Source organism: Aythya ferina (assembly GCF_964211825.1).
Source record: "Aythya ferina genome assembly, chromosome: 2".
Classification (NCBI taxonomy): Eukaryota; Metazoa; Chordata; class Aves; order Anseriformes; family Anatidae; genus Aythya; species Aythya ferina.
In genome coordinates, this window is record NC_140297.1 from 110,990,903 (window position 1) to 111,018,530 (window position 27,628).

A 27,628-nucleotide genomic window follows, 5' to 3' on the forward strand; every position below is an offset into this window, starting at 1 on the left:
AGAAAATGGGGCTTCATTATTGGATTCATCCAGTCCATGAAAATTAATGGAAAGATTTCTACTTGGATACATATCCATTGGCTTTGGCTCAGAGTCAGGATAGTTTTGTAGTTTGTGAAACTGAACAATATTGATTCTTCAAAACAAAAACTGTAAATTAAATTAGGATCCAAAATAAAACACATAAGTGACCAAGCATTATTTGGTCCTATAAACATTCTGAGTGCTGCTGTCCTAACCCAACACTCTGCTACAGGACATTCTTAACTACCTCATGACTACATTCAGATTTAAGTGTTGTACTAACGACATGTAGCAAAAATAGATATTTCAGTCAACTGCCAGTGTGCAAACTAAAAGCTGGGTCAAGTCTCTTTGATATCTGAGCCCTGCTTTAAAGTAGCAAATGGTTACTGCAGCTGGTGCACAAGTATTTTCAGCAACACCACACTGCAAGAGAACAGGTATCACTTCAGAGACAGCAAAACTCTCTCAAGTAATTGTCAACGCAAGGTAGCAAAACAAATGAAGGGTCTTGAATTTCTAAATCCAGGCTTTAATTTTTGCTCTACAACGGTTACTTTTTGTGATTTTAATCCTCTGCTCCTTGCTCTGGTGAGACCCTTCCTGAGAGGTTTCCAGTGCTGTTTGACCTGGTGTTAAAGTAATGTTGGGGTACTGCACCATGACTGTTGCGGTACACATCGGAAACATAGGCTGGCTGAAAAGACTACACAGCACAAACGCTTCTTTGGGCATCCCCCCATCCAACAGGCTGTGATACCTCTAACTGCAAAGCTGAGGTAATGTTGCCTGCATCTTCTTTCTGCAGCGGGAAAGCCTCTCTGACACCTCCACGACTTTGCTCATCCCCTGAACAAAACGGTGTGCGTTGGTCGAGCTCTGCTTCATCAGCACGGACGTTAATTGTTAAAGCTGGACCATAAAGTGTTATCACTGCCTTCAAAAATCAAAAAAAGAGTAAGTTTGCTGAAAATCAGTGTGCTTCCCATGCAAACAGGAGTTGGTAGATGATCCGCTATTCCTGGCAGCATCCACAACTGGAGAAATAAAAGCCGCCTGGCCTGTCTATACCCAACCCCACAAGCATTCACAGCCAACCTTCAGTCCGCACCCCGCACACGACCCCATGGAGCTCAGCAGGAGCCAGCAGGAGCTCAGCACGCCCCGCAGCCCCTTCCCAAGCGATGGGCGCTGGGGTTTCACCCAAAGGTCCCCCCTGGAGAGGGGAGACACCTCCGTGCGGAGAGGGACGTGTGACACCAGGTGACACCAGAATGACCGTCGGGAGGGCAGCAAGCCCCCCCAAAGCCCAGCACAGCCCCGCCTCGGGCTCTGCACGGCCCCGGCCGCGGCCCCTTCTCCCCGGGGCGGAGGGCGGGAGGCGGGGCCGGGCCGCGGCTCGGCGGGGCCGGGCCGGGCCGCTCGGGGCTGGCGGCGAGATCGCGGTGCCGCCGGCGGCCGAGGAGCCACGGCGGGCGGCAGGGGCAGCGGCAGCGGCAGCGGCAGCGGCCGGGCGTGTATGAGCAGCGGCACGGCGCCGCCCGGCCCCCGGCATGGCCCGGCTGTAGGCAGCCACCCCCCGCCGCGCCCCGTCCGTCCTATGCGAGCCGCCCCGGCGCCAAGATGAAAGGTAAAGGTAGGGAAAGCAGCGGGGGGAGCGCTCCGCCGCCCACACCACACCGGGAACCCAGCACCGGGAACCCAGCACCCGGCAGCGGGCACCGGGCACCGGCACCGGGCAGCCCCCGGAGCGCAGCGTCGCGGTGTCCCCTCGCCGCCCTGCTTTTATTCCCCCCTTTCCCCACCCGCCAGGAGTTTCGTTTCTCCCTCTTGTATTTCTTTATTTCCATCTATTATTATTCATTTCTTTTTATTATTATTATTATAACTTCTTCTTGCCGGCGTTGCGCGATGTTCGCGGTGTCGCTGCTGAACATCTGGCAGTGATTAGGTGCCAGCGGAGGCTTGAGCTGGCTTGTGAAATGCATTTGGCATATTTCTCCTCGACGTCCACCGACTGGAAAATATTTGGGCTTCGCTTTGCATCTGCTAAAGCTGAAACTTCGTTTCTTTTCCTATTTCCTTCATCCTCTTCCCCCCCTCCCCTTCTCCATTTAAATGGGTGAAGCGTGCCGCTGCTGCCGGCTGACCCCATCCTAAAAAGTTGTGACTGAGGTGTAGCTGGTAATAAACATGGCAAATGGCTACATCGTAGCCTAGTCAGGATATATCGGGGAGTTGCAAGGAAGCCTTCTCTTTATGAAAATTGATAGCCCTACGACAAAAGGCAGAGAGCCCTTGCACACCAGGCGATAGCTACGATGAGAACATCAAAGGACGTTACGGAAAGTTTAGGAAGTGCTGGGAAGTTTGGGAGGGTTGGGTCTCGTTTTGCTTCGGAGACAAAAATAAACTGGAAGGGTGGAAGGGAAAAAACACACACACACGAAAATTGCTTTTGGGCACCAGTGTGCCTGTGCTTGGATTGCAGGGGTTGCTTCCAGATGCCAGGAGGGCAGTAAACATCATGATAGTTACACTGAGTTTCCAGAGCCCAGGACACCAAATGATGTGATTATTTATTCACATGCCAGAGTAGCTGCCCGAAGGGAGGAGAAGCCTTTATTTTTTTTTTTTTATTTTTTTTTTTGGGGGGGGGGGAGCTGTTTTGGGGGTTTTTAGTTTTGCAAGCCCCTCCAACCCCCTTTAAGTTACTTCTTGCCCTGTGATGTGATCTCTCCGCAAGACATTAAAAATAATGTATTTATAATGTTCTTTATAAGGGTACTCGTGCCAAAAGTTTTGTCATCAGCTTGTCATTATCAGCATAACTGTAGTGGCAGGAACAAGCCAAAACAATGGGAATCCAGGGATATAAGACCACGGGTGTTATCACTGAAAGCCTTACTTTCTGTTTTTGCTGGGGCTGAGACCCTGCTGGTTGTGTGGGGGAAGGCAAAGGGCAGAGGACAGCAATAATGTTTTTGGGTAGCCACGTGCTGTGATGCATGGCACCTGGGACCAGGGTTTGAATCCACTGAAACTAGCGAGCGTTTTGTTGTAGTTGTAAGTGGGTGTAGGACGTGGTCTGGCAAATTACGACTTCTGTCTCCTTCTGCTATGCCTCCGGTGCTCTTTGCAAAGTGAAGTGGCGTTTGGAGGGGCGATGTCACCCCTGCTGCGAGCACGTGCTGATGCCCGCGCCCTAGCGAGAGGGAGATGCTTCATTCTGCCTGCTAGCCATTGCCAGTCAGCTTCCCCGAAAGTGACCACAGCTGTCTTATTCTTCCTCCCTCACAGAATTACAAAAATCAGTAATAAAACATGCAAAAAAGAAGGTGACTGAGCTAATAACAAGAGAAGTGTAAGCCTTCAGACAAGTCGTCAGGTCAAATGCTATTGCCGGTCTTATGGAAGCTATAGAGCCACAGCAAATTTTGACTCTGTGTTTTCCTTTTCTGGGTGCATATTTGGTTTTCACATTTTCTCTTTGAACTCAATGCTGGTGATAATTGTAGGACCTTAGAAGTCAGTGTAGCTACACATTTTTCTCAGTAACAAGATGATCTGTTGATTGCAGCTGTCTCTGTATCTACCCTCTCTGGAGAACAGAGGAATATCTAAATAATTACATCACTAAGTATCTGTAAGGAATAAATTATATTTTCCATTGCTGGGATTTGTGAAGTGTTATGTTTTAAATCAGTAAAATAAATTGAGGTTTATGCTTAATACTCTTGCAGTTTTATTTCCAGCAAACTACACTGAGCTCACAAACTGTGATACATTTTAATAATAATTCATCTACTTTATAAAGGGACTCGACTGCTTTAGGGTCAGATGTATCTTTACCAAGTGATAAGTTTTCTTCAAAGTTTTAGTTATGTATTGGGGTGCGAAGCGGTATTTGTCGCCTAGGAAACAAATGAAAACAGCTTCCTCGGAGTCAAATAGCACTGCACGTTCAAAAACATTGGGCCCAATTTAAGGCAGGGATACGTGTTGTTCTTTCTATATATCCATTATGTATTTTGTAATTTGTATTGTAAACCAGATCTGCAGTCAGTGCAGGCGTGGCTGCTGTGGTTTTGCCATTTGAAATGTGGGTTTTGTTTGGGCAATGACAGACTACTGATGACACAGTTAAGGTGGTCCTTTGGGGCTCTTGCTCCAGGGTGGCAGCAGTGCTCCGCGGTTCGTGGCTAAGGCAGCCCAGCTGCTTCTTTCCACTGATCCTCCTCTGACCTCTTCCTAAGAGATCAGCCCAGAGTGCTAAAACCACCGCTTATGTCTCTTAACCCAGAGCCTGGATGTAATCTGCAGGTGGAACCTCCGCTTTCGACACTTGAACGTGCACTCAGAATTCTCCTGTTCTCTCTTGACTGCCTTGAAAATTCTTAAAGTAAATAATGCCTTTAGATGATGTCTGTCTTCTTGACAGATTTTGTCTTCTGAACCGTTTTGATGCCACTGCTATTTTAAAGAATAAAGCTAAATTTTCAAATGCTGGAGAAATGTGTCTCTCTCCCTCTCTAATCTTCTTGTGTATGAAATCAAATGAATGGTTGTCTGCAAATAGGTCTTCCCTGGATAGAAACAGCAAACTGCAAATTTCAAAAAAATCCAGTCCAGAACATTTTGCAGAAGCCAGAAGGCATCTGAAAAACAAGGATTAGAAGTGGAGTGATCCAGTAACCTCTACTTACTCCAGTTATAACAGAGTTTATATGAATATAGTGACATAAACATGAAACATATGCAAAAGCTCTGAGTGGTGTGTGTTGGACATGTCACAGGACCCTACTACAGAAGTTCAAAGGCATGAGCAGTTATAATAAATGTGTGATACAACGCAGAACAAATCCCGAGCAATGCTACTATACAGCCAGTGTATCCTGAATTGGCTGGTAGCAATAGAGGATTTTAAATGTGTGTGTGAGAAAGATGATCAGGCACGCACGTGTCAAAGGATATTCTCCTTAGCCACACAGATGAAAGAAAGCAGAGTTTTAGAAGCTGTGAAAATGCAAGGGAAATCTGTTACTGCACAAGTAGAAATATGACTGTACAACAGTAATGGCTCTTAAGCAGAATTAGCATATAAGCTATTTAGTATGGGGTTATTTTTGGTAAGAAGTTGTAACTGTGCATCTTAGCTTTCAATACTCTACTTTTCCCAGACACGTAGGACCAGGAATAGCACTGGGGAGTCGATCTGAGTGAAGAAGGCAGTTGTTTAAATCTCTCGTGGCTCTTTCTTCTGCTGCTTTGGAGAAGAGGAATTTATTCTAGGCTGGTTTTGCTACAGCTGAGAGCTGAATAGAGCCCTTTTTGTCACAGCGGCTTTACGCTTGGTTTACATCCATAGCCAAAGGCCATTGTGCTCATAGGTTCAAACACCTTTGCTGGCTTGGCTAGCAGGTAGGGAGGGAAACAGTCTTGCACAGAGATACAGGGCTTGCAGAGCAAAAACAAAGTCAAAGAAAGAAAGGGAGCTGGAAGAAATGTCAAGGATGAAGGCGATTCAGCACTACGAAGGATGTGTGCCCAGTTATCTTCAGATTCACAAAACACTCCTTATCCTGAGGTTCTCTCATGTCAAAACAGAGATTTCCCCGACGGAAAGCAAAATAAAGGCGCTTTTTAGCAGGCACTGAAAGTGAACATGATCCTCCTAATAATCTGAGTGTGGTCTGTGTGAGAGAGGGATCAGCGTAAGATGAATTGTCTTTGGAGTTTGACTGCTTCCACCTAAAATTGCAATCCCTTTTGGTGCATAAATTTGAGGTGAAGACTGGGACGTCGCTAGGAAACAAAGTGGATGACTTATGGGAGGCAATATAGAAGTATGTTGTTCAGGAATGCGTATGCTGTTTTAATGCTCTTGTTAATTGCCTCCTCCAACATGCAGACAGGGAGGCAAGAGTTTTCAGCGCACTAATGAGAACAGATCTGTTTGCCCTTAAATCATTACACTGAAATATGATATGATTTAAACCTTTAACTTCTAAGGTCAGCCCTCTGCACCGTGCAGCTGGTCCTGGCCCCAGCAGTGCAGCATTGCTCTGCGGCATTCATAGGCTAACAAGTTTTGTTCAGGAAAAAAAAAAAACCACTAATTATTCTCTTCATTTTGTGCCTAAAAAGCAAAACGAGAGCCATCATTCTTATACCTGAATCTCTTAATCTTCTCTTTTTTCCTTTTTTTTTTTTTTTTTTTTTTCATTCTTATTGTGAGCTCTCACATTTTTTGACCTTAGGATTTGGGGTGTATACCAAGACCATAACACTGAAATGCTCCCATTTGCCATGACTGGTTTTTTTTGTTGTTGTTGTTTTGTTTATGGATGTGTTTGGTGATGGGAGATACAATCCTAGTCTTGGACTGTAAATCTCAAGGGAAGGTCTATGATCTGCAACCTCGCCTCTTGCTTTATTGTGGTATGAACAGCGGACCAGTTCCCAGATCTGAAGGACAGGGGTTGGGAAAAGCCTCAGTCTCCTTGCCAGGATCCAGGCTGAAGCGACATCCCAAAGGATGCTTGGGGATGCGTGGAGGTGGGCTTTCTTCCAGGGCTGCCTCAGCTGAACCTCTGCCTTAGCTTCTCCAAAGACCTACTGGAGCCGGCTGCTCTGCAGATGCCGAATATATATAACCCCCATCCAAAGGAGCTCTCCCAGAGAGGAGGCAAAGGACTGGATGGAAGACATTGGTGCTGAGCTCAGAGCCAGCCATGGCAACGTGTTGGCTTGGGACTGCATCAGTAGGGAAGGGTTTTCAACATGGGTTGGATTTTTATGAGGGAAAGCTTGTCAAAATGGAAGCAAAGAGGGAAAGATTTGAATATGAAAAGCATCCATAAGGAAAAGGGAATGGAGAAAATCATAAGAAGAAGACAAGTGAAGTGAAGCATCTGTGAAGACAGAGAGGTTACATCCCGTTAGCAAAAGTAGGAGACTGTCCAGAGTAAAAGCTATGAAAACCAGTGCAAACCAATTAGGCTGATGAAGTCATCAACATCTGAAGGCTGCAGCTGTTTGCCGTGCTTCTGCTGGCTCAGTTTCACCTCTAGGTCAGCACTTTGAATGTAGGCTCCATTAATAGTGACCAGAAATGCATATAAATCTGGTCACTGCTCAAAAAGCTTTTGAAATGTGATATGAGAAAGATATTGGTGCTCACTGTGCTCTTCTGTCTGAACACATGTTAATATTACAGAAACCTCACAAGTGGACAAGCCTAGTGAGAGGGCTGAGATGGAGAAGGTGAGCAGAAACAGCTTTAGGATGCTCCAGAAAGTCTCTCCGGCCACCCTTTTTGCACGCATCTGAGCAGCGTTCTGCATTGATGCTGGTTTATGGGATAAAGAGAGGAATATCATAATTTTCAACTACTGGGCATGGTGTCTTTCCAAATGGAAGGAGAGGAGAGGAGAGGGAGAGGGAGAGGGAGAGGGAGAGGGAGAGGGAGAGGGAGAGGGAGAGGGAGAGGGAGAGGGAGAGGGAGAGGGAGAGGGAGAGGGAGAGGGAGAGGGAGAGGGAGAGGGAGAGGGAGAGGGAGAGGGAGAGGGAGAGGGAGAGGGAGAGGGAGAGGGAGAGGGAGAGGGAGAGGGAGAGGGAGAGGGAGAGGGAGAGGGAGAGGGAGAGGGAGAGGGAGAGGGAGAGGGAGAGGGAGAGGGAGAGGGAGAGGGAGAGGGAGAGGGAGAGGGAGAGGGAGAGGGAGAGGGAGAGGGAGAGGGAGAGGGAGAGGGAGAGGGAGAGGGAGAGGGAGAGGGAGAGGGAGAGGGAGAGGGAGAGGGAGAGGGAGAGGGAGAGGGAGAGGGAGAGGGAGAGGGAGAGGGAGAGGGAGAGGGAGAGGGAGAGGGAGAGGGAGAGGGAGAGGGAGAGGGAGAGGGAGAGGGAGAGGGAGAGGGAGAGGGAGAGGGAGAGGGAGAGGGAGAGGGAGAGGGAGAGGGAGAGGGAGAGGGAGAGGGAGAGGGAGAGGGAGAGGGAGAGGGAGAGGGAGAGGGAGAGGGAGAGGGAGAGGGAGAGGAGAGGAGAGGAGAGGAGAGGAGAGGAGAGGAGAGGAGAGGAGAGGAGAGGAGAGGAGAGGAGAGGAGAGGAGAGGAGAGGAGAGGAGAGGAGAGGAGAGGAGAGGAGAGGAGAGGAGAGGAGAGGAGAGGAGAGGAGAGGAGAGGAGAGGAGAGGAGAGGAGAGGAGAAGGAAAGGAAAGGAAAGGAAAGGAAAGGAAAGGAAAGGAAAGGAAAGGAAAGGAAAGGAAAGGAAAGGAAAGGAAAGGAAAGGAAAGGAAAGGAAAGGAAAGGAAAGGAAAGGAAAGGAAAGGAAAGGAAAGGAAAGGAAAGGAAAGGAAAGGAAAGGAAAGGAAAGGAAAGGAAAGGAAAGGAAAGGAAAGGAAAGGAAAGGAAAGGAAAGGAAAGGAAAGGAAAGGAAAGGAAAGGAAAGGAAAGGAAAGGAAAGGAAAGGAAAGGAAAGGAAAGGAAAGGAAAGGAAAGGAAAGGAAAGGAAAGGAAAGGAAAGGAAAGGAAAGGAAAGGAAAGGAAAGGAAAGGAAAGGAAAGGAAAGGAAAGGAAGTCTTCTTGATAATATTACGAATTTTACAGAGTTGCACTGGTATATAGCTATACAGCTCCCATTAAGCTGGTGGGAAATGCAGCACCCTTAACGATTAAAGCTCTTTGAGAACACACATTATAGAGAGATTTATTTTAAAGGAAACTCTTATACTGGATGTCATTGTTGCTGCAAATTAGTCTCACAGTCCCGAGTTCCCAGCATGGTACTTAGGGGTAAGTTGTAATGCGCTGTAAATCCAGTTTTCAGGGGGTTATAAATTAGCTTCTAAAATCTGAGGTGAAACTTGGCTCAACGATTTTCAGCCTGGATGCCTTCTTCTCTCCTGAAATATATTTCCATGGATTTTGAAATTTAGCGTGGAACATTTGTGCCTTTCCTTAATTAAAGACTTGAAACAAAGGTTCCTTTTTAAACCCGTGTTTACCACACAGAAAAGTTGTAGGAATAGATGAATACTATATGTCTGTAGCCAGCACACGACCCAGCATCTCTATAGTTCTGAGGTCCACTGAAGTTCAACATGGCTAAGTGCTGGTTCCTGCACTTTGACCACAACAACCCCATGTAGCACTACAGGTTTTGGGGCAGAGAAACACTACAGGATCTGGGGCAGAGTGGCTGGAAAGCTGTGTAGAGGAAAAGGATCTGGGGGTGCTGGTCGATGCTCACCTCAAAATGAACCAGCAGTGTGCCCAGGTAGCCAAGAAGGCCAACGGCATCCTGGCTTCTATCAGGAATAGTGTAGCCAGTAGGACCAGGGAGGTGATCATCCCCCTGTACTCTGCTCTGGTGAGGCCGCGCCTCAAATACTGTGTTTAGCTTTGGGCACCTCACTACAAGAAGGACGTTGAGGCCCTTCGAGGCACCTTGAAGATGTCCAGAGAAGGGCTATGAAGCTGGTGAAGGGCCTGGAAGTCCGATGAAGAGCATTTGAGGGAACTGGGGTTGTTTAGTCTGAAGAAGAGGAGGCTCAGGGAGACCTTGTTGCTCTCTAAAAGTACCTGAAAGGAAGGTGTGGGGAGCTGGGGGTCAGCCTCTTCTTGCAGATAACTAGTGATAGGACAAGAAGGAATGGCCTCAAGTTGCACCAGGGGAGGTTCAGGATGGAAATGAGGAGACATTTCTTCTCAGAAAGAGTGGTCAGGCATTGGAAAGGGTAGCCCAGGGAGGTGGTGGAGTTACCATCCATGGAGGGGGTGTTTAAGGAAAGGCTGGATGTGATATTTAGGGACATGGTTTAGTGGGTGATATTGGTGGTAGGGGGATGGTTGGACCAGATGATCTTGGAGGTCCTTTCCAACCTTAATTATTCTATGATTCTATGATTCTATAAGTTAATTATCTTGAAATGGCTGAGCAGGGTGTGCTGTTAGAAGGTGACAGCTGGACATGTACATTAGCAGCTTTGCAAAACACCTCCCATATGCCAAAAAGGCACCCATTAAAGGAAAGGGATAAACTGAAAACATTTTCCCTAAAATCACACTGCACCAAAGACTCCTCAGATCCTGTGCTGCTCCAGAAGGAGTGAGCAGTGCAGTGGTTATAGGACCTGGGTAGTCCCAGGGCCGATTTAGCATCCTTTTTGGCTCCAGGCCAGCTCTCTCTTACTTGACCTCAGCGCTGACTCAGAAGTGGCCCGTGATTAATTTATTTAAGATTTAAGAACAAGAACCAGAAATTACACAGTTCTAGTCAACAGATTTTTGCTTCGCCTCTAGCAAATTAATCAAATGAGAGTCCAATTTGTTTTAGATTAAATGAATTCCCTCTGTTCGCTGTGTTAATCCCCAGTTGAACTGCCTTCTTATAATTTCCACTCCCTTGAAGCATTGTACTGTAACTTATTTAACTCTACAACTGTATTTATTAGAGGTGTTGCAGTAATAATTTATAACTGGAAGGCAAGCAGTATTTGGCATTTGTACTCGGTGTAGCGTGGATATTGCCAAAATATCTCAAAGCCTTTTTTAGAGGGGATCAGAGCTCTTGCTTTGTGCTGACTACCTACAATATTTGAGGTACTCCTGCTCAGCTACAGGTAGATAGCCACTTATTTCCAGCAGTTTGCTGTAAACTCCAGGTGACAATCTGTTGTAGGCCTCCAAGGAGACTCTTGTAAACCTGAGGGAACAGGAGGTCTCCAGTGGTCCTTCTCCTGTGCGGTTAAATACAGTTGGCTGTTTACATGCATTTCAGTTTCGCCCAAAGTTCACTATTTTTAATGGGCTTCATTCTGCCAGAGCTTAGCAGAAGTCAGTGGAATAAGAAATTGCATTTTAACCAGCTTTTCTTTTTTCTTGTACTTTCCTGGTCTAGATTCTCTCTCTTTCAGCTTGCAACTCTGTAGAGCAGCCTATACCTAAACTATGGCTGGTCTTTCCAGCACCAAGGAGTAAATTCTTCTACCTGGGACATGAAAACAGATACTGCTTCATTAACTGCTTCAAAGAGGAGTCTGCCCTTCAGATTTTTCACCCAGGGAGATATTCCTTGCCTGTATATAAATCTAAATCTATGTCGCAAAATGTTGCATTCATTCCAATCCTCTTTGGAACCAAGAAGGGTTAATTTAAAATCAAGTAAATTATTTCAAACTTAACCACTTTTGCTATGTCAAACAAAACTCTTACAGCAGTTGCAGCCCCATGCAACTGTATGGGCAGCACTGATGTAAAAAGCAAAATTTTTTGGTTTTTAATACCAGCCACAGTTGCTCACAACTCATGTATTTCTTCCACTCTGATCTCTGATACTGTCTTTAAAATCAGAAGTCACAGGCGCTTGGGGTGGAGGCACTTGATGATAGCCCAGGAGGAAAATCTTGGAGCTGTGGTGTGGGGTGAAGCCACAGGATCTAAGCACAGCCTGGCTGCATAAGTCAGATGTGGATTAGATAAACCACGTTGCCCTCCAGAGAAACAGGAGGTGATTGTGTTAGCAAGGGAAGGCAGGAAGCTGAGGGCTCTGGTGCTGTTATCTTTTTTTGTGCAGCTTTTATCTTTTGTGCAAGAAGGGAAGATTTTTACTGAGTAATTCACTGTGGGGATGAGAGGCTTGCTTGTTGGCTGTTAATAGTTGCTTGGTTTGTCAGGATTTGTCATGTTTTTTCAGGTGACTGTGTCTTCAGATAAGGTTTGGTATGATTGTGAGGTGTTGGTTTTTTTTCAAAACCAATCCTGATCAAAATGAGGATTTTGACCCTCATTTTGATCCTAAGGAGCTTCCACTGGTTCTTGCATTTCTTAAATGTACATCTGAAATGAGGGTCCAGCTGAAGACAGACAAGAGCACCTCTGACAGCGAGTGAAATGTGTAATTTCTGGTGAAGAACACAAGTTTTGAGCTGTTTTGTCAAAAGTGCTGTCTGAGCAAAGGGTGACGTTGTGTGAAATGATGCAACATCTTTCTTGGACTGCAACATGTCAGAGGGAGGCGTGGGTCAGATTTGTTCCTGGTCATACACCCAAAAATTTAGATTTTGCTGAGCCTGGATGAGGACCGTATATTTTCTTCACCTATCCTTCCAAGGCTGCAATGCAAGTGAAAGCATGGGTGCAGACGGATTTTGGAGGGCAGGGCTTGCTGTCAGCCCCTGGCATTTTCCGCAGCATCGAGGCAGGCTGGCACCCCTTGAGAAGCAATGCCCTAGGTGTTGATTTAAGAGGGCCCTGGAGGCTTCCCCACTACATGAATAGGTGCATGCAGGAAGGGGAATGTTCTCTTCTTCTTCCCCCTAGAAATCAGGAATCTGAGGGCAACCTGGGCTTGGGTAGAACCTGGTTCAGGGAGCAGGCAGAGCTCTCACTTCCCTCTGCCTCAGCAGAAGGAAGGGTCAGGTTAGTAGAAGGAGGTTGAATGCACAAACACAAACATCCTTTTTATTTAAAAAAAAAAAAAAAATGTTGTGAGTGTATTTCTTCTGCTGATGCCAGCTTTTTCCTTTGTGTAATTGCTGCTGGAAGGAAGCGAAGAGAAATCGAGCTTCCGACAAAATACATTTGTGATTATTAGCATTTTACAGCTTGGTAGCTGGTGAAGATGAGAACAAAAAGGCTGAAACAGTTTTTATATTTGTCATCTGTTTGAGTTTGTCAGCTCTGTGTCCCGCCATTTAGGGGATCTTGCCTCTTTGGGCAAAGCTAGTGCACCTGTAACAAACCCTTCCCATCTTTTTCCAGTCGTAGTAGTAACCTGGTGCTGTATATTTCTTTCTTTCTCCAGACGATTTTGCAGAAGAGGAGGAGGTGCAGTCCTTTGGCTACAAGAGGTTTGGTAAGTGACAGCAGATCTTTCAGCTCACCATTGCTGAGTGCTTATGTTAAGTGAAGCAACTGCTATTAAAATCTCCCTTAGTGTCAGCATGAAAACATAGAGGTACAGGCCCATCATCAATGCCCATTCAGTCTGATGTCTGCCTAGCAGCAGGTGTGATGAGAAACAAACCAATTAATTACTGGATCATTGCATGAAGTAGTGTTATGAAAAGCATGTTCACACTTCAACGGAGAAGTGTGCTGGCTGTAAAAAAAGAGTCTGAGCCTCTGAAACATCATCTGTGCCTTCCTTAGGCCCCAGACCGATGCACAGCATGGTCTGTAGGTATCTCCAGAGCAGTTGTATGGGACCTTCTGCATGCTCTCCAAAGTCATCATGACAGCTGAGCCAGGAACTATTCCAGTACTATTCGTGACAGCTGATCTCAAAAAAAAAAGGAAGCAAAAGCATACAGTATAAATGCATTCTGATATCAAAATACAGTCCTGGTAACAAGAATCCCTTACCACAGCTCTATCTGCCCCTGATCTGGGGGATATGATGATCTGGGTGTGTTTGATTTAACCAAAACCTGGTTAAACTCTCCCATGTGGTGTTCAGGGATTGAGCATGTTCTTTGTTGTGCCTCTGTTGATGTAAGGGAACTTTTTTGCCTGTATTTACCTTTGAATGAACCCAAAGGTTGGACTTAATACGCTGCAGAACAATGTTTTATACACTACACTTTAAGCTAAAAAATTCCATATAGATAAAATCTTAAAGCAATGTTGATCAATATTTTTTTTTTCCCAATGCTTGTTCATTGAAAATGGCCTTGTTGTGGGAAGAAAGCAGGGCCATGTGTCTCTGAACAGGGATCAGCATCCTTCGAGACTGGAGCAGGAGTCACTTTCAGCAACCCCATTTGGCAAACAGATAGGAAAAGCAGGCTGAATTTAAAAAGAAAAAAGAAAAAATGTCAACAATTCCCTCCAGCCCAAGAGGAGCAGGGGGAGACACACTTGTGGCATAAGGAGTTGCAGTGGCTGGGAGGTGGGGATCACATTCGCATGACCTCTTCTACCCCCTGAACTACTCCACCACTCCCTGCTGTTGAGCTTTATTTTGGATAGGTCAGCCAACCACAGAGCCAGCATCTGTGGCTTGGAAAGTCCTGCCATACGGCTGCACATAGTTTGTTTCTTGCCTTTTTTTTTTTTTTTTTTTTTTTTTTTTTCTGGATTAGGCCCCGGAACAGCAAAAAATATCTTGAGAAATGGGAAAAAGAATTTATCTGTTCATTTCTGTCACCTCCAGCTGAGGAGAATAAGAAATATTAGGGTTCATTAGCACCTATAAAAACAGCTTCCCTCTGTGTTGCCCACTAACTAACAGCCCCGTGTCAGCATGCTCTTGCAGTGAACTGCGAGAGGTTTCAGCAAGGAGTGTGTGTCCCACTATCCTCACAGTAAGAGTAATAGTTGTTGTGACCTGATGGGGTTTCTGGGTCTTGACTTGCTTTCCTCCCTTTCTTTTTCTTTTGCCCTGGGTAACATGGTGCTGCCCACGAGAGGTAGGTCAGATTTATCTGCACTTGTCCAGGAGTGCTGTTGCTCTTCCTAGGGCAGAGGGCAGGAGGAGAATGCCAGCATTTGTGGAGGTACCCACAGGGCACAGCCCACCTACAGGTTTATTTTCCCTCCCTTAGAAATCCTGATTTGATGCATTCACATTTCTACAGTGACTGCTGCATCTCCAGCCACCCTCCAGGCTACATCTGGGGGGAACAGGAGCCATATGCCCTCAGCAGTGTTGGCTCCTCCATTCAGGAAGGTGACATGCACATCTTTTGGAAACCTGAAATATGCTAACCATCCAGAAAGGCATTTCCAGTGGGGCACCACAGGTTGCTATTGGGCCTGAAATACAGCCAAGTAGTTTAAGACCAGTAGGAAGTGTTATGCCTGCTGTCCCAGCTTGTGTTCCTTCTTGGCCCTGTGTCCTCATTTGTAATACCAGGTAATATTGGGAGCATTCAGGTAATTAAAGATATTATTAAGGATAAAAGGAGAAGGATAAAGGAGAAACACACTATTACTAATGCTGGGGAAGAGGAAGGATGAAATATGCCTTTCATACCATTGAGAGGTTTTACATATGGCACTAAGGGATGTGGCTTGGTGATGGGACTTGGTGGGTCAGGTTGACACTTGGACTTGATGATCCTGAAGATCTTTTCCCACTCCCATGATTCTATGATTCTATGATTCTATGTTTGGAGAAGCCCAAGGCAAGAACCACGCTTTGTTATGCAAGCCTTTGACAGAAGATCATTTTGAAAGGAGGCCTGTCCTGTCTGCTGGGTGGTGCTGTAGAAATCTCAGCACTTGTCGTATATAGCCACTGGAGTGAGCTAACAGCCGTAGCTATTTTGTTTGTTTCAGGAGCCATCACATATCAGTTATACGAATATATTGTGACCAGAGGAGTCCCTGTCCACCCTGTTAGCACAAGACAGGGTAGGAAGACTGTGACTCAGGTGCCTTTGACTCCATCTTTTGTAAGAGGGAGGCTTTGTCTGAAGCAAAATGTGTTCCAAGAGGGAGATGGCTAAAGCACAACTTGTTCATAAAGAACATGGCTTGTGGTGAGTCACTGCTGGCAGCTGGGAACATGTGTTGGTCAGCATCTGGCACGCAAAGCCTTGACCAAACTGCTTTCCTCGAGTTCAGCTGAGGAGTTATTATTAGCTGCCTTGTTGCTGGAGCCTGTAGTTTGGTTCAAGGAAGGAAGAGATCTGTGAAGGGCAGGAAGCACTCTCAAGCAATACTCATTTTAGGGAAGAAGCTTTTGAAAAGCAGAGTGAATACTCACCATCCTGCCAGCACGCACCGCTTCCCCTTTCTCTGAACCTTTCTGTCCCTCCTCCTCAGATAAGCTGATTTGAGAGAATTTATCATGCAACTCTTTAGTCCACTGAACTCTAACTGGTTATATTAATCCAAACACACTAAGCACAACACAGTAACACATTAAATAACAATCAGCACACGTGTAGACAGCCTCGAGATCCTAGGAAAATACACACCAGCATTTTTTCGCTTTTGAGTACAGGACAAATTCACTGCAGGGGGTCAGGGAGGTGGAGGAAAACGCTCTTTCCAGCTGACTGAGGCTGTTTGCTTCTTCTCAATGGATGCTCCAGATGTGCAGGGATGCTGCCAGAAGAGCGCTGGCTGGTGGCTCGGCTGCCCATGGCTTCGGGTTGCTGCACTGAGAAAACTATGAAGCATGTTTCTTATCACTGTTACTTCATCATCAGTCACTGCTGAGGCTGCTTTGAAGTTATCTGCTCCAGATAACCAGCTGTGCCTCTCCACTGGCAAACCTCTACTGGACTGCCAGATTGCCACCAATGTTAACCTTTCCTTCAATCAGAGTTTTACACGCTCTACCCCCTCTTTGGGAAGGAATGAATGAAGAGAGGTCAAAACTTGCTCTTCCGAATTACACATTTTTGGGATGCTCAGGCTTGAGAGCTCATTTTCTAGATGGTAGGTATCAGGATGAAATCTGTTTATGTTCGGGTTTTGACTCTCTCCTCTGAGATTCTAGCTCTGATCTTAGTTGCAGGCAACGGAATTAAAGGGAACTAATGGACTTTGAGGTGGCAGGTCTGATCTTCCCAACTTCCAGCATTCCCAGATAAAAGACATATAGACAACAGTGAATTTTGTTCCTTTATGTTAATGTTTTAGAACTTAAATCCTACACTTAGAGTAATTACTGTATGAATTTCAATGTGAAGTTATTCATCAAATGTACATTGAGTAGTTTGGAGCTGTACCACAATATGAAATAAACAAAACCAAAGGGAATGGCCTCTGATCTGGTGCAAGCCCAGTTTTCATGTTCCAGAAAACAGACGTTCAAGAAATGAACTGAAAGTCCTGATGATGATGAGAAACCTCCCAAGGAAAAAAAAGATAGGGCCAGTACGCTGCAGATAAGCAGAAGACTAAACAGTTCAAGTGAGATAATTAGCCTTTGCCCTCAAAAAACAAAGCCTGAATTGGAGGCCATAAGCCTGTCCTAAATATTAGGGCCCATCTCGTCACCTGTGCTCAGGACAACGTGTCAGGACCCTTCACCTTCCATGGGGGATGCAAGGGATGACTGAGTGGTGGTGTCCATTCCATGCAGTTACAACAAAGCTCCTGACCGTCATTCCAGCTCTGAGAATTAAATCTTAGGGATTCCTGGGCCAAGAAAGGACAAATCATCTTGCCACACATTGATGAAATCTGCTATACTAAAACGAGGCTGGAAAAAAAAAAAAAAAAAAAAAAAAGGTTCTAAAACATAGCTAGAAAATATATTTTTTCCCCCTATGGTTGTCTTAGGGACAGCTGAACTTGATCCATGTAATAACCATTTTCTCACTTTATATTATTTATAATATTTTACACAGAGAGAAGCTGTATATCATTTGGTGTGTATTCCTTTGATAGGATACAACTGGGGAGTTTTTTAAAGAGTTTAAGGAGTTTAACTGCTGATGAAAGCCTTATGAACAGTTTACAGTGAAAAAAAATGAAAACTTTGAGATAGAAGACTTTTTCAGAAAATGATTTAAACTAATACATTTTTTTTCCTGTCTATAAATAACAATTCAAACACGATCATGGTAAGCTTTTTTTAAAACTCGTGACTTGGATTTCTGTGATAGTTCAGAAATAACATTTATTCATTAACACTGCACAGACAGAATAATTTTAGTCTTTATCCCTGGATAAATCCAGGCCATTGTTCACATCTATAATAACATGCACAGAAAAATGTCTGGCATCAGTCTGGTGGTGAGCTATATCCACACAAACCTTAAGCCCCTGACGTGAAGAATAAATAAATAAATAAAAATCTAAGCTTTAGGAATTTGTCAACTTCTCTTTATGGTTTGTAAACGACCAGCAAGGGATTTCAGGTGCCACAAGCCACATACCTCTCTGGGCATTCTTCCACGTGTCTGCCTGCAGCGTGCAATTGTGTGGCTTAATAAAAAGTCAGGGGTCACCGTTACTCAGAAAGCCAGAGGAAAGCCTGGCGTGTCGCTTCCAGGTCAGCAATCTGGCCATGTGTATCAGATGAGAGGATTTTGTCTGCATGTGTCCTGGGGTAATTAAACCCACACTGTGTGGTGGTGTCGGTGTGGCTGTTCATTTTAGGCAAAAATATTTCATTTGGAGCCTCTGTTCCCATTGCAATGTCTCCTCAGGTGAGCCCAGCATCACCAGCTGCCCTGGGGCTGATGCTGGGGGCTGAGGAGTACACAGGCACTGTGTGTGCAGGAGTTTCTTTGTTTTTCTTTTCATTTTCAGGATGTATCCAGAGTACTGGGGCAGTTAGCAGGGAATCGAGCTCTAGATAAAAAAATAAAAAATAAAGAGGAACGTATGCAGGGAGCTGTTGTCAAGGTGCCTGCATACCTCTGGCTGTGTCCCTCCTCTGTCAGCAGCTTCTGTCTCTTACCATGTAGAAGGCACAGCTGATAAATAGATTGTCATTGAGATATCCCAACTGCAAATACAAAACTGCCAAATCTTTCTGTGCTGGTAAAGACGGAAAGCAGTTGGCGCATCCTGACAAATCCATCAGCGTCAGGCAGTAATAGTGAGATCCAAAATGTTGACAGAGCTGTGTGTCCCAGGCTGACGTAGCCTGGAGCTGTAAGAGCTGTTGGGGTTGATGGGCATGGAGCTGCCCTTCTCCAACCTGTCCTGCTGTGCCTGGCTGAAGGCACTTCTCCTAATCCAAGCCCCTAAAGAGGCCTCTTAGCAGCAGAGTGGGTGACCAAAGTCATTCCAGCTGTGTGCTGGTCTGTAGGCAATCTAGTTTTTCTTTGTTATGGGTTTTTCCCAATCGAGTGCAATTAAAATTCTTGACGTGTTTCTTCCTATATTGCCTTTGTATGCCTGGAGTCATACCTGCTAAGTCAATCTCCATTAACACTAGTGACAGGACCCGCGGGAACGGGGTTAAGCTGAGGCAGGGGAAATTTAGGCTGGACGTCAGGAGGGGGTTCTTCACAGAGAGGGTGGTTGCACACTGGAACAGGCTCCCCAGGGAAGTGGTCACTGCACCGAGCCTGTCTGAATTTAAGAAGAGATTGGACTGTGAACTTAGGCACATGGTCTGAACTTTTGGGTAGACCTGTGCGGTGTCGAGAGTTGGACTTGATGATCCTTAAGGGTCCCTTCCAACTCAGGATATTCTATGATTCTATGATTCTATGAATCTCTGCCTTTCCCAGAGATGCATTGGAAGGTGGCATGGTCACCATTATGTGTAAATTTTGCTTTCTATTTTTCATTAGGGCTATAAAATAGGTGTGTGGGCTGAGCAGAGTGTTGTATTTACAAACAGAATGAAAGATGCTGGCTACACTGTAAGCAACACCTGGGGATTTTGTATTTATTTTCCTGTAAACTAGCTGGACAAATAATGAAGCACTTTGCATCAGGTTGCTGCCAAAACACCTAGGCTGCATTTTGGACTGTTTAAGCTTCATAAGTAATTACCTGTGAGATTAATGTCATGGAAGGAAACTAAGAATTGTATTTTTGGCACTCAGTACTGTTTCCATGGAAAAAAGCAACACAGAAAAACTATGGAAGAAACGAAAATTTAAGATAAGCCATGATAAGGAGGAAGGGGGAGATAAAATAGTTGGAGATGCCTGCTGGTGGGTTCTCCCAGTGTTGCCCTGTAGCTGTAGCACACATCAGCATTACTAATGTCCCTGGTGAACTTCCCTTGAGCTTTATTTAGAATACAAGTCTGCCTCTGTAGCCAGCAGCCGCCATACTTTGCTCTTTACAGCCCGCTGCTAACTATAAGGCTGCAAGTGCTCAGATCTGCCTAACTGATCCATGGCTTTTCTGTACCTGCTTCAGAGCCATCCCACACCAGGAAGCTGCAGTGCTGTGCTTACTGCTGGTGTCACAGGTTTGGAAGAGGCACACTGGTGTACACTATGGCAGGGGATGAAGTTTTGCCTGGAGGATATGTTGTTAGATATACCTAGCAGCACTCAAACATAAAACCCCTACCTGTCAGGTGCTGCCTGCATTTGTGTCCCAGACGCCTTTTATTTCTTGGGATTTTCATCAAAATGTCCAGGAGGTCTAACACTGACATGCCAAACCTGATCCAGCAGGGCACTGAGCTCTTGGCAGACTCTCTTCAGCATCCCAGTGCGTCCTCAGAGCTGCAGTCGGTGTGAAGGAGTCCTGCTGCCATGACTTTGTCAGCAACTTGTGAACAGCAAGCATGCTAACAGCAAAGAGCTGGATGTTTTACTTAGCAGCTACCGAGATGAATAGTCGGCACAACTCAGCTTGACAGACGTGTCGCTAGACACGCGCACTGCCTGATTCAACAAGCTCCTAGCTGTCAGATTAGGAACAAAGGTGCCACAGAGTTTTGACATAAAATGCCATCTAATATTACGCAAAGCTTCTCTTGGATCCAGACCTGGTGGTCTCTGCCCTCTCCCACCCTCACACTCAGCAGCCCTGAGCCTGGCCAGCATCCTGGGATCGGTGACACCACCCATGCAATATGTCATGTTGTTGTACTTGGCAAATTCCATGATGATTTCAGGGAGAAAATCTTATGTGCAAGGATTGACTTCCATACAAAAACTTAATTTAGGGGATAGGCTGGGATTAATTCCACCTGCTTGGGAGCCTTTAAAGACACCCAGCCTTCAAATGGCAGTGGGAAGGAGAGACAGAGGCTATGTGAAGGGAGATCTGTGCTGAGCCAGAGCTTCTCATTCCTTGCCATTTTGAGTGACTGTACAGATCCTCATCTCCAGGTCTCTGTTTTACATGCAGAAATGCTGGGGAAAGCATACAAATGCTTCAGGAACAAAGCCCGTGAGAGATAAAATGGATAGTGCAAATAGACTCAAAAAGCTTTTCGGGCTGTTTTTGCCTGTTGCAGACATTAACAAGGAACAGCACGCTGCTTCGCGAGGTTAAAAACTAAATCAAACTCCACTCTGCTGCAGCGCAACAGCTCAGCCAAAGGAAAGCTGGAATACAATATCCCCCAGTCTCAATTAATCTTCTGCATATGGGTAAACCTAAGCAGAGCAGGCAGAGAGCCGACAAATTTCCGCTGGTCCCGCTTCGGCCCGGGAAGCGGGTGATGGGAGGGAGGCGCGAGCGGGAAGAGGCCTTGTTGGGTGCCTGGAGCCAACGGGGAGGCCTTGCGCAACAGGGAGCAGAGAGCTTCGTGTCCTGCTGATGCTCTTCAGCTCAGTCAGGAATGCATCTGGAAAATCCACCCGGCCAGAGCGAGAGATGGATGCCTTACATAAATAAAACGTGCCTGGGTTTTCCATGGCGCGGCTAGTGGCTCTTAGTGGAGGCACCTGGAGGTTTTGTGGGAGCTCAAGTGCAAGACCAAAGGGGTCCACTTCTCTTCAGCCTGGCTAGGGCTCATTAGGAGATTTTGTTTTAACAGTCTTATCCAGACGTTTAGGTCCAGCTTAACTCAACCTAGGAGCAACTGATTTTTTCTGCAAGCCATCCTGTGATGCCACAAACAGGCAAGGCAGGCAGGTTTTCTTTTAAGGACGTGAGGGCACTAGGATCTGCTCAGCAGGGCTTCACCACATATGTTTCAAAACACGGCGTTTTAAAAGTTTGGAAAATGCCTATTGATTTTCTTCACGTAGGGTATTTCTGCGTGCTTGTTACCAGGGTCTTGGCCAGGAGCACGGAAAATTCCACCAAGTTTTATATTCTGAGTTAGCCTGGGAATGGGCATGCAAGCTTTCACTTGCCAGGCTTGTTAAGGTCAGTGGAGTCTACTCGGTCGTGTTCAAAGGCAGAAAAAACACTAGCCTTGTATATTTTGTTAAGAGGCTAAGGCATGATTTCAGACCATCTGTGTGTATAGGGACAACTGGTAACTGGAAGATTTCTTATATACATTTCTGCTTTATTGTTTAACAAAGAGCAATCTCGTTACAAAAACTTAAGTAATACACGGAGCCAAGGGATATTTTTCTTCCTTCCTCCCTTCTCCCTGGAAGTTAATTGCTTTGGGTGGAAATACGACATATAATGCCCCATGTAACTAATGATTTCATTTTAAATCTGGCCTGGAAGACTCAAGTTTGGAGGGGAAGAGCTCTTGTCCTTAATTAACATTTTGCACAGGCTGAAGCCAGAGTAATCTGAACACCCACTGTCAAGTTTCAATGTAGCATCTGTGCACAGCTAAAGTCACTTCTCCCCAGAAGTTATTGCATATCACCGTTTGTGTGCGCGGATGTTTATATTTAAATGTATGTGCTCAGTTTCGTATGAATACATCCAGATTGGATTTGGGTCATTGTGTTGGACTACCTGGCAGCACAACTTCAAATATACAAAACCCAGACCCGCGGACATTTAGCTGTCGTGTAGGTTCCATCTGGAAACGTGTTCCGAGTGTGTTTCTGGGCGTGCTGTTCCCATGGTCAGGAAGGCCAAAAACCTGAGAGGTTGGTTCTCCTTCTCACCCTGTTCCAAGACCCCAGTTGAGAGTTTAGAAATCATCTTGCCACGCCAAAGAATGATGCTGCATGTATGCATTCCTAAAATGGGCCAGCTAAGCATTGCTCCATAACTTATTTGTCTCCTTCGGAAAACAGGTTTCTGCTTGATTAATGGTACTATGTGTTTAACCTCTTTCACAGATGTGTAAAAATGACCATATGTGTATTTTGGTGCTAGGGGAAGTTTCTTTATTAAGTGGACTAAAGGATATACAGCATGGCTCACTTCTAAGGAAAGGAGAAGCAAACAAACCAACATCTGGTTCTTCTGCTTATTGCAGAGGATTTGAAAAATCTTTCCTGACTATTAAAATATCTAAAACTGGTGCATTTTTTAAATAGTTGGTCACCGTTAGCTAAAATTAGGAGAACACTTTAAGGTGTCAAAATAATGACTTGAATGTGTGTGAGGACTTGAACCAACCAAAATAGCGGAGGAAACGGAGGAGGAACAGACACGTCTGTCTGGGTCATCAAACAGAACCAAATACAGACCATTTTTCAGGGGTCTGTAATTCAGCCCCTCTTTGTTCCATCCCTGCTGGTCTTTCCTCTGTCACGGATCACCCTCCATGCAGGTTCCAAATCTGCACGTGAAACCATCTCTGGGGGAGATCCCTTCATTTCTGTGGCATTCACAGCTCAAGGTGTGGTGCTTTGCGGAGATGCTGCTCTGGGGTGCCAAAAGGGAACCCCACATTCTGCTGTTTCTTCTCTAGCCACAGAAGGAGCAGAGCAGAGGTGACTCCTGTCCTTCTGCTCTGCCCATGGCCTGGAGTAGGCCAGCAGAAAGTAGAAAGCAGATCTCAGCCCTAGGCTCAGTGCTGAGCCCACCAAGACGATGCAGCAGGGAAATTTGGTAGCAGGAGGAAATGCCTGCCAGTGTCAGAGTAGCCTGAAAAACCCATAAACTTCACAGCTGGCCTCTTGCTTGAGCAGACCCTGACTCTGGGCTGGGATCGGAGAAGGGAGCTCAAGTTTTAACCCCTCTGCCCAGCACGTTTCTGCTCCACTCACTGCCACATGGGATGGGGGCAGTTAGCCGGTGTTTTGCCTTTGCAGCAGTGGCCACATCTGTGGCTCTGCTGCAGCTTTGCATCCCAGCTCCTGAGCAGCTCGTATTCATGGCAGATGGCTTTGGGAAAAGCGGCGTTGTGGGGCTGTATTTTGTTCTCAGCCATCTATGCGAGAGGTTACTGTGAGCGGTTCTGTGATTTATTAGAGAGAAACGGGGCTGTGTTCACCACAACAAACCCTTTCTATTGCACTTGGTTTGAATAGCAATTGAGCTTCTAATCATGTCTCCAATGGAAAGAGGACTCCTTGTGAAGTCCGTCATTTATTGCAAAGAAAGAAATTTCACATGCCTGAAACCAGATGACCTAAAAAAAAAAATAAATCAAAATTCAGAATAATCATAAGAGCTTCAAGAATAAGTATTTGTCCAGCAGGAGTTCAAGGTGGCCTAGGAGAGATTTAGGGGAAGTCTCTTTGTAAAGGGAAGCAGAAGAGCTGACAGTGAAATTAAAAGGCAGCCTATGTCAAAGCAGTACTTACGTCACTGCAGTTCTCTCGATTTGGAGCTTGCTGGTTGCGCTGATGTGGCACTATAATTTAATCACTTTATTTTATTTTTCCCCCTTCTGGGAGGTTTCTAAAACACTCTTTTAGAAAGAAAAATAAATAATCTCTAATGTCTTTTCAGTTGTTCTTCTGGGAAGACTTGTGGTGAGTTAAAAGAAAATACTCAGTGAAGCTGTGAATGGGAGACATTTCCAGGGTGGGTGTGTTTTGAGGTTTGTTTGGGTTTTCATAATACTCTACTCCTATGTCTTTTCTTTTCTTTTTTTTTTTTTTTTTTTTTTTTTTTTTTTTTTTTAATAGCTTTCAGATGCTTTTAATACAGTGGAAATTCAATTAAGAAACTCCTCCAAATTCCACAAGTTATGGGAGCTTTGTGGAGCGACGTGTTATAGGACCATCTCAGCCACTGCAGATACGCCCTGAGGACAGTTCTCTGGTCCTGCAGCCTTTACTTGGGTGAATTCACAGCAAGGAGTTCTTTTGCGGACATTTTCTTCTCCTTTTGCTTACAGATCCATATTCAAAATGGATTTGTAATCTCAAAATTGTCATAGGCACAATTGTTTGTGGACACTGGAGTTAGGAAAGCTGAATGGGGTCAGATTGGGTCTCTCTCCTGCCCTGTGCTGAAGCGCGGTGCTGACAGCAGCAAAGAACAGAGGAAGATGCTGCAATGTGTGTGAGATGCTCTGGGACTGCAGTATCCATCGTGAGAGTGTATCCACAATTTTTTGGATGCCGCTCGGCACAGTTCATATTTCTGAGCCCATTCATCCAAAGCAATGCAAATTGCTCCAACTGCTCCCGCGCTGCTTGGAATTGCTTTTATTTTACATGCTGTGCTTTACTTCATCAGCGCAGGGCAGGCACGCTGCAGGACGGGGTTAAAAACATCTGCAGCTTGGAAACCAGCGGCGTTCCCGGGAGAAGGCGTGAAGCTTGGGCAGTGCTGACCTGTTTCCTGCTTTTGTTATTATTTCTGCTCCGTAACCGAATCTCGGCCAGAGCTGGCACGGACGGGTGTGAGCCCGGTGCAGCTGTGTCAGCAGGGCAAGGGCCGCCGCCGCCGCTCATGTCTGTGGGGCCAGCCACCCAAATCCCAGCAGAGAGTTTGCTCATTTGCAGGTCATGCCACCTAAATCGGTGGGTGCTGGCTGCCCTTGCTTGCAAGCTCCAGGGAGCAGCACAGCAAGTAGGAGAGTGGGTAGCGAGGGTCAGCTGCAGCTGTCCCCATCCAGAAGGGATGTACAGGGCTATAAACATAACTCCTTGCTGCTTATATAGCTCCCAGCACAGCCCTTTAGGAAAATCCCATAGCAAATACGTATGGCATTTAAAACACTGGGTGGGGATGCTTTTTTTCCGCGTTGAACTCCAAAGCTGTTAATAGGCTTTGTGTTCCCAAAGAGAAAAAGCACATTACCCACACATTTCCGTACCACACAGTCTGCGTGGCATCACAAGCTCAAGTGAATAAAGCGGCATGTGGCACAGCCCCGTGCCTCTCCCGGGCAGCATCACCTTTCCAGGTGCATCTGCTGTGATGCCCTCTGGCTTTTTTCCTCATCTCCCCAGCTCACCAGGGCCACAAAAAGTCATCTTCACTTTCTGTTTGTTTTTTCTTCTTCCTTGTGAGACTGATGCGAGCTGGTCCTGCCGTCGGGTCAGTGTTTGATCTTTTTTCTAGCGCGGGCTGTGTGTTTTTCAAAGGGTTTTGCTGCCAGAGCTGACCACTACTAAGAGAGAGGGAAAGCAGTCAGCAAACTTCCTCGTTTACAAATGTGCTGCTTGAAAGATTTGCAGATTACATTGCTTGTTTTTCAAACCAACTCACAAGGATGTTGCCAGCAGATTTCCAGTAAACTAGACATTTAAGTCAGAGTGGCTTCTTTGAAATATTTGAACAGTGGTGTATGGAAAGTTATGGTGAAAAAAAAAAACACAAGGGAGAGGAACTGCAATCTATATGCAGCTCTTCCTAGGGCAGATAAACAAACCGTCGTTCTCTTCAGCTTGTCATCTGTTATGAGGATTTTGCATTTTCCGCACAGATTACCCAGGCCTTAAAATACAGATTAGGCAGTTCAGCTGTAGTACACTAGGCAGAGAACGGGTTCTCTAGGGGATTTCTTGCTTCAAACTCTTTTGGAAATTCATGGGAGCAGTCTATAACACAATTTTCTCATAATCATTTTAAATGACTTTTAGGAACATGTGGAGAGTCTTCTGACTAGTCCTCATGAGCTACCTGCTTAGGTCACAGGTAAATCTACTGTAAATAGCTAGGGCTCCACTGACTGAAGTAGCGTGGTCCCTACCGGTGTCTAAGTGTGAAATGATTTGTTTGGATTCATGTCATCCTGATCTGTGGTACAGGGAGTTAAATGATGTTCATGCAGAAAGGTCTAAATAAGTACGTTGCTTTAAATCACAGTAAGATTGATCGTATACTTTCATGGTATTTTGTGAGATGGGGTCAGGCTCTCAGTGAACAGGACTCATTTCATCTACGACAGCATATGCCATGCTGTCCATTAGCACCTGTCAGGGGAGTCTCCTGGTTCCTCCTGCAGAAAATAAGGCGTTGAAGTACGTTTTAAGATCCTAAATATCCATGTGGATCTGTACCTGGCCATGACTGAGCACTAGCACAGGTTGCCCAAAGAGGTTGTGCAGTCTCCTCCATGGAGATCTTCAAAAGCTGCCTGGATGTGGTCCTGGGCACCCTGCTCTGGGTGGCTCTGCTTGAGCAGGGGTTGGACCAGATGACCTCCACAAGTCCTTTCACACCTCAGCTACCTTGTGATCCTGTGATTTTAATTTTGCACCTTTATATTTTGTTATACGTATTGTAAAAATGAGCATAGCTTAACATAATTATGATATCTAGTACATAACATAGGGTTCTCTCTCCCCATCCCCAGTTCAAGAACATTATATGAATAAATAAACAAGTGAATATGAATAAATAAGACTGGTATAGTGTCAAAATATTTTTGTGTCTCACTGTGAGTGTATTAGAGTTTTGCAATAGTAAAGTTAATCCTATAGGATTTACTAAAAATAAATAACATTTTTAAAAAAATCCAGTTCTAGATCTTCTCACTGAGCAATAGTAATATTTCCTTTTATTTATTTTGAGATTTACTACAAGCTGTTTCGAGGTGGATGTTCCTACATCCACATTGCTGTTTCAGTAATTTTTAATGAGTAAAAGAGGTGCTGAATGTGGCCCTAGATGACTGGGTGATAAAATGGCCAGCAGTTGAACTTGGTTTTAGGACATTTTATGCTTCAAAACTGTATCAATCTTCATCTCTATTTGTTAATATGTATTATCCCACTTTGTATGTTTCTGATATTTTTTGAGCTTTTACTGGGGAAAAGGTTAAAAGAAACCAGATGGATAACTGGAGAGTTTACCACCTTTCAGCTCTTTTCTCTATCTGCATTTCTTGCTGTGCATAGAAGAACCATATTAGTTACTTCTAGTTACACTCCAGCTTTCTTTCAAATACATGCTGAAGGAGAAGTAGCAAGGACCAGGCTTATCTGGCTTGATCTATTTTGCTCCAA

General features: G+C 45.4%; 1 protein-coding gene across 2 annotated transcripts in view; it reads left to right on the forward strand.

Moving 5' to 3' along the window:
* The first annotated feature begins 1,462 nt into the window (after window positions 1-1,462).
* The window catches only part of COLEC12 (collectin subfamily member 12), a 97,980-nt gene continuing 71,814 nt past the window's right edge, over window positions 1,463-27,628 (forward strand). The window contains exons 1-2 of one of the 2 annotated variants that reach the window (XM_084507511.1): window positions 1,463-1,660; window positions 12,823-12,873. In XM_084507511.1, coding sequence (XP_084363637.1) covers window positions 1,648-1,660; window positions 12,823-12,873 — 64 coding nt within the window. In that variant the 5' untranslated portion in view covers window positions 1,463-1,647. The remainder of the gene's footprint in view (window positions 1,661-12,822; window positions 12,874-27,628) is intronic. The other variant, XM_084507512.1, reaches the window with a different exon arrangement.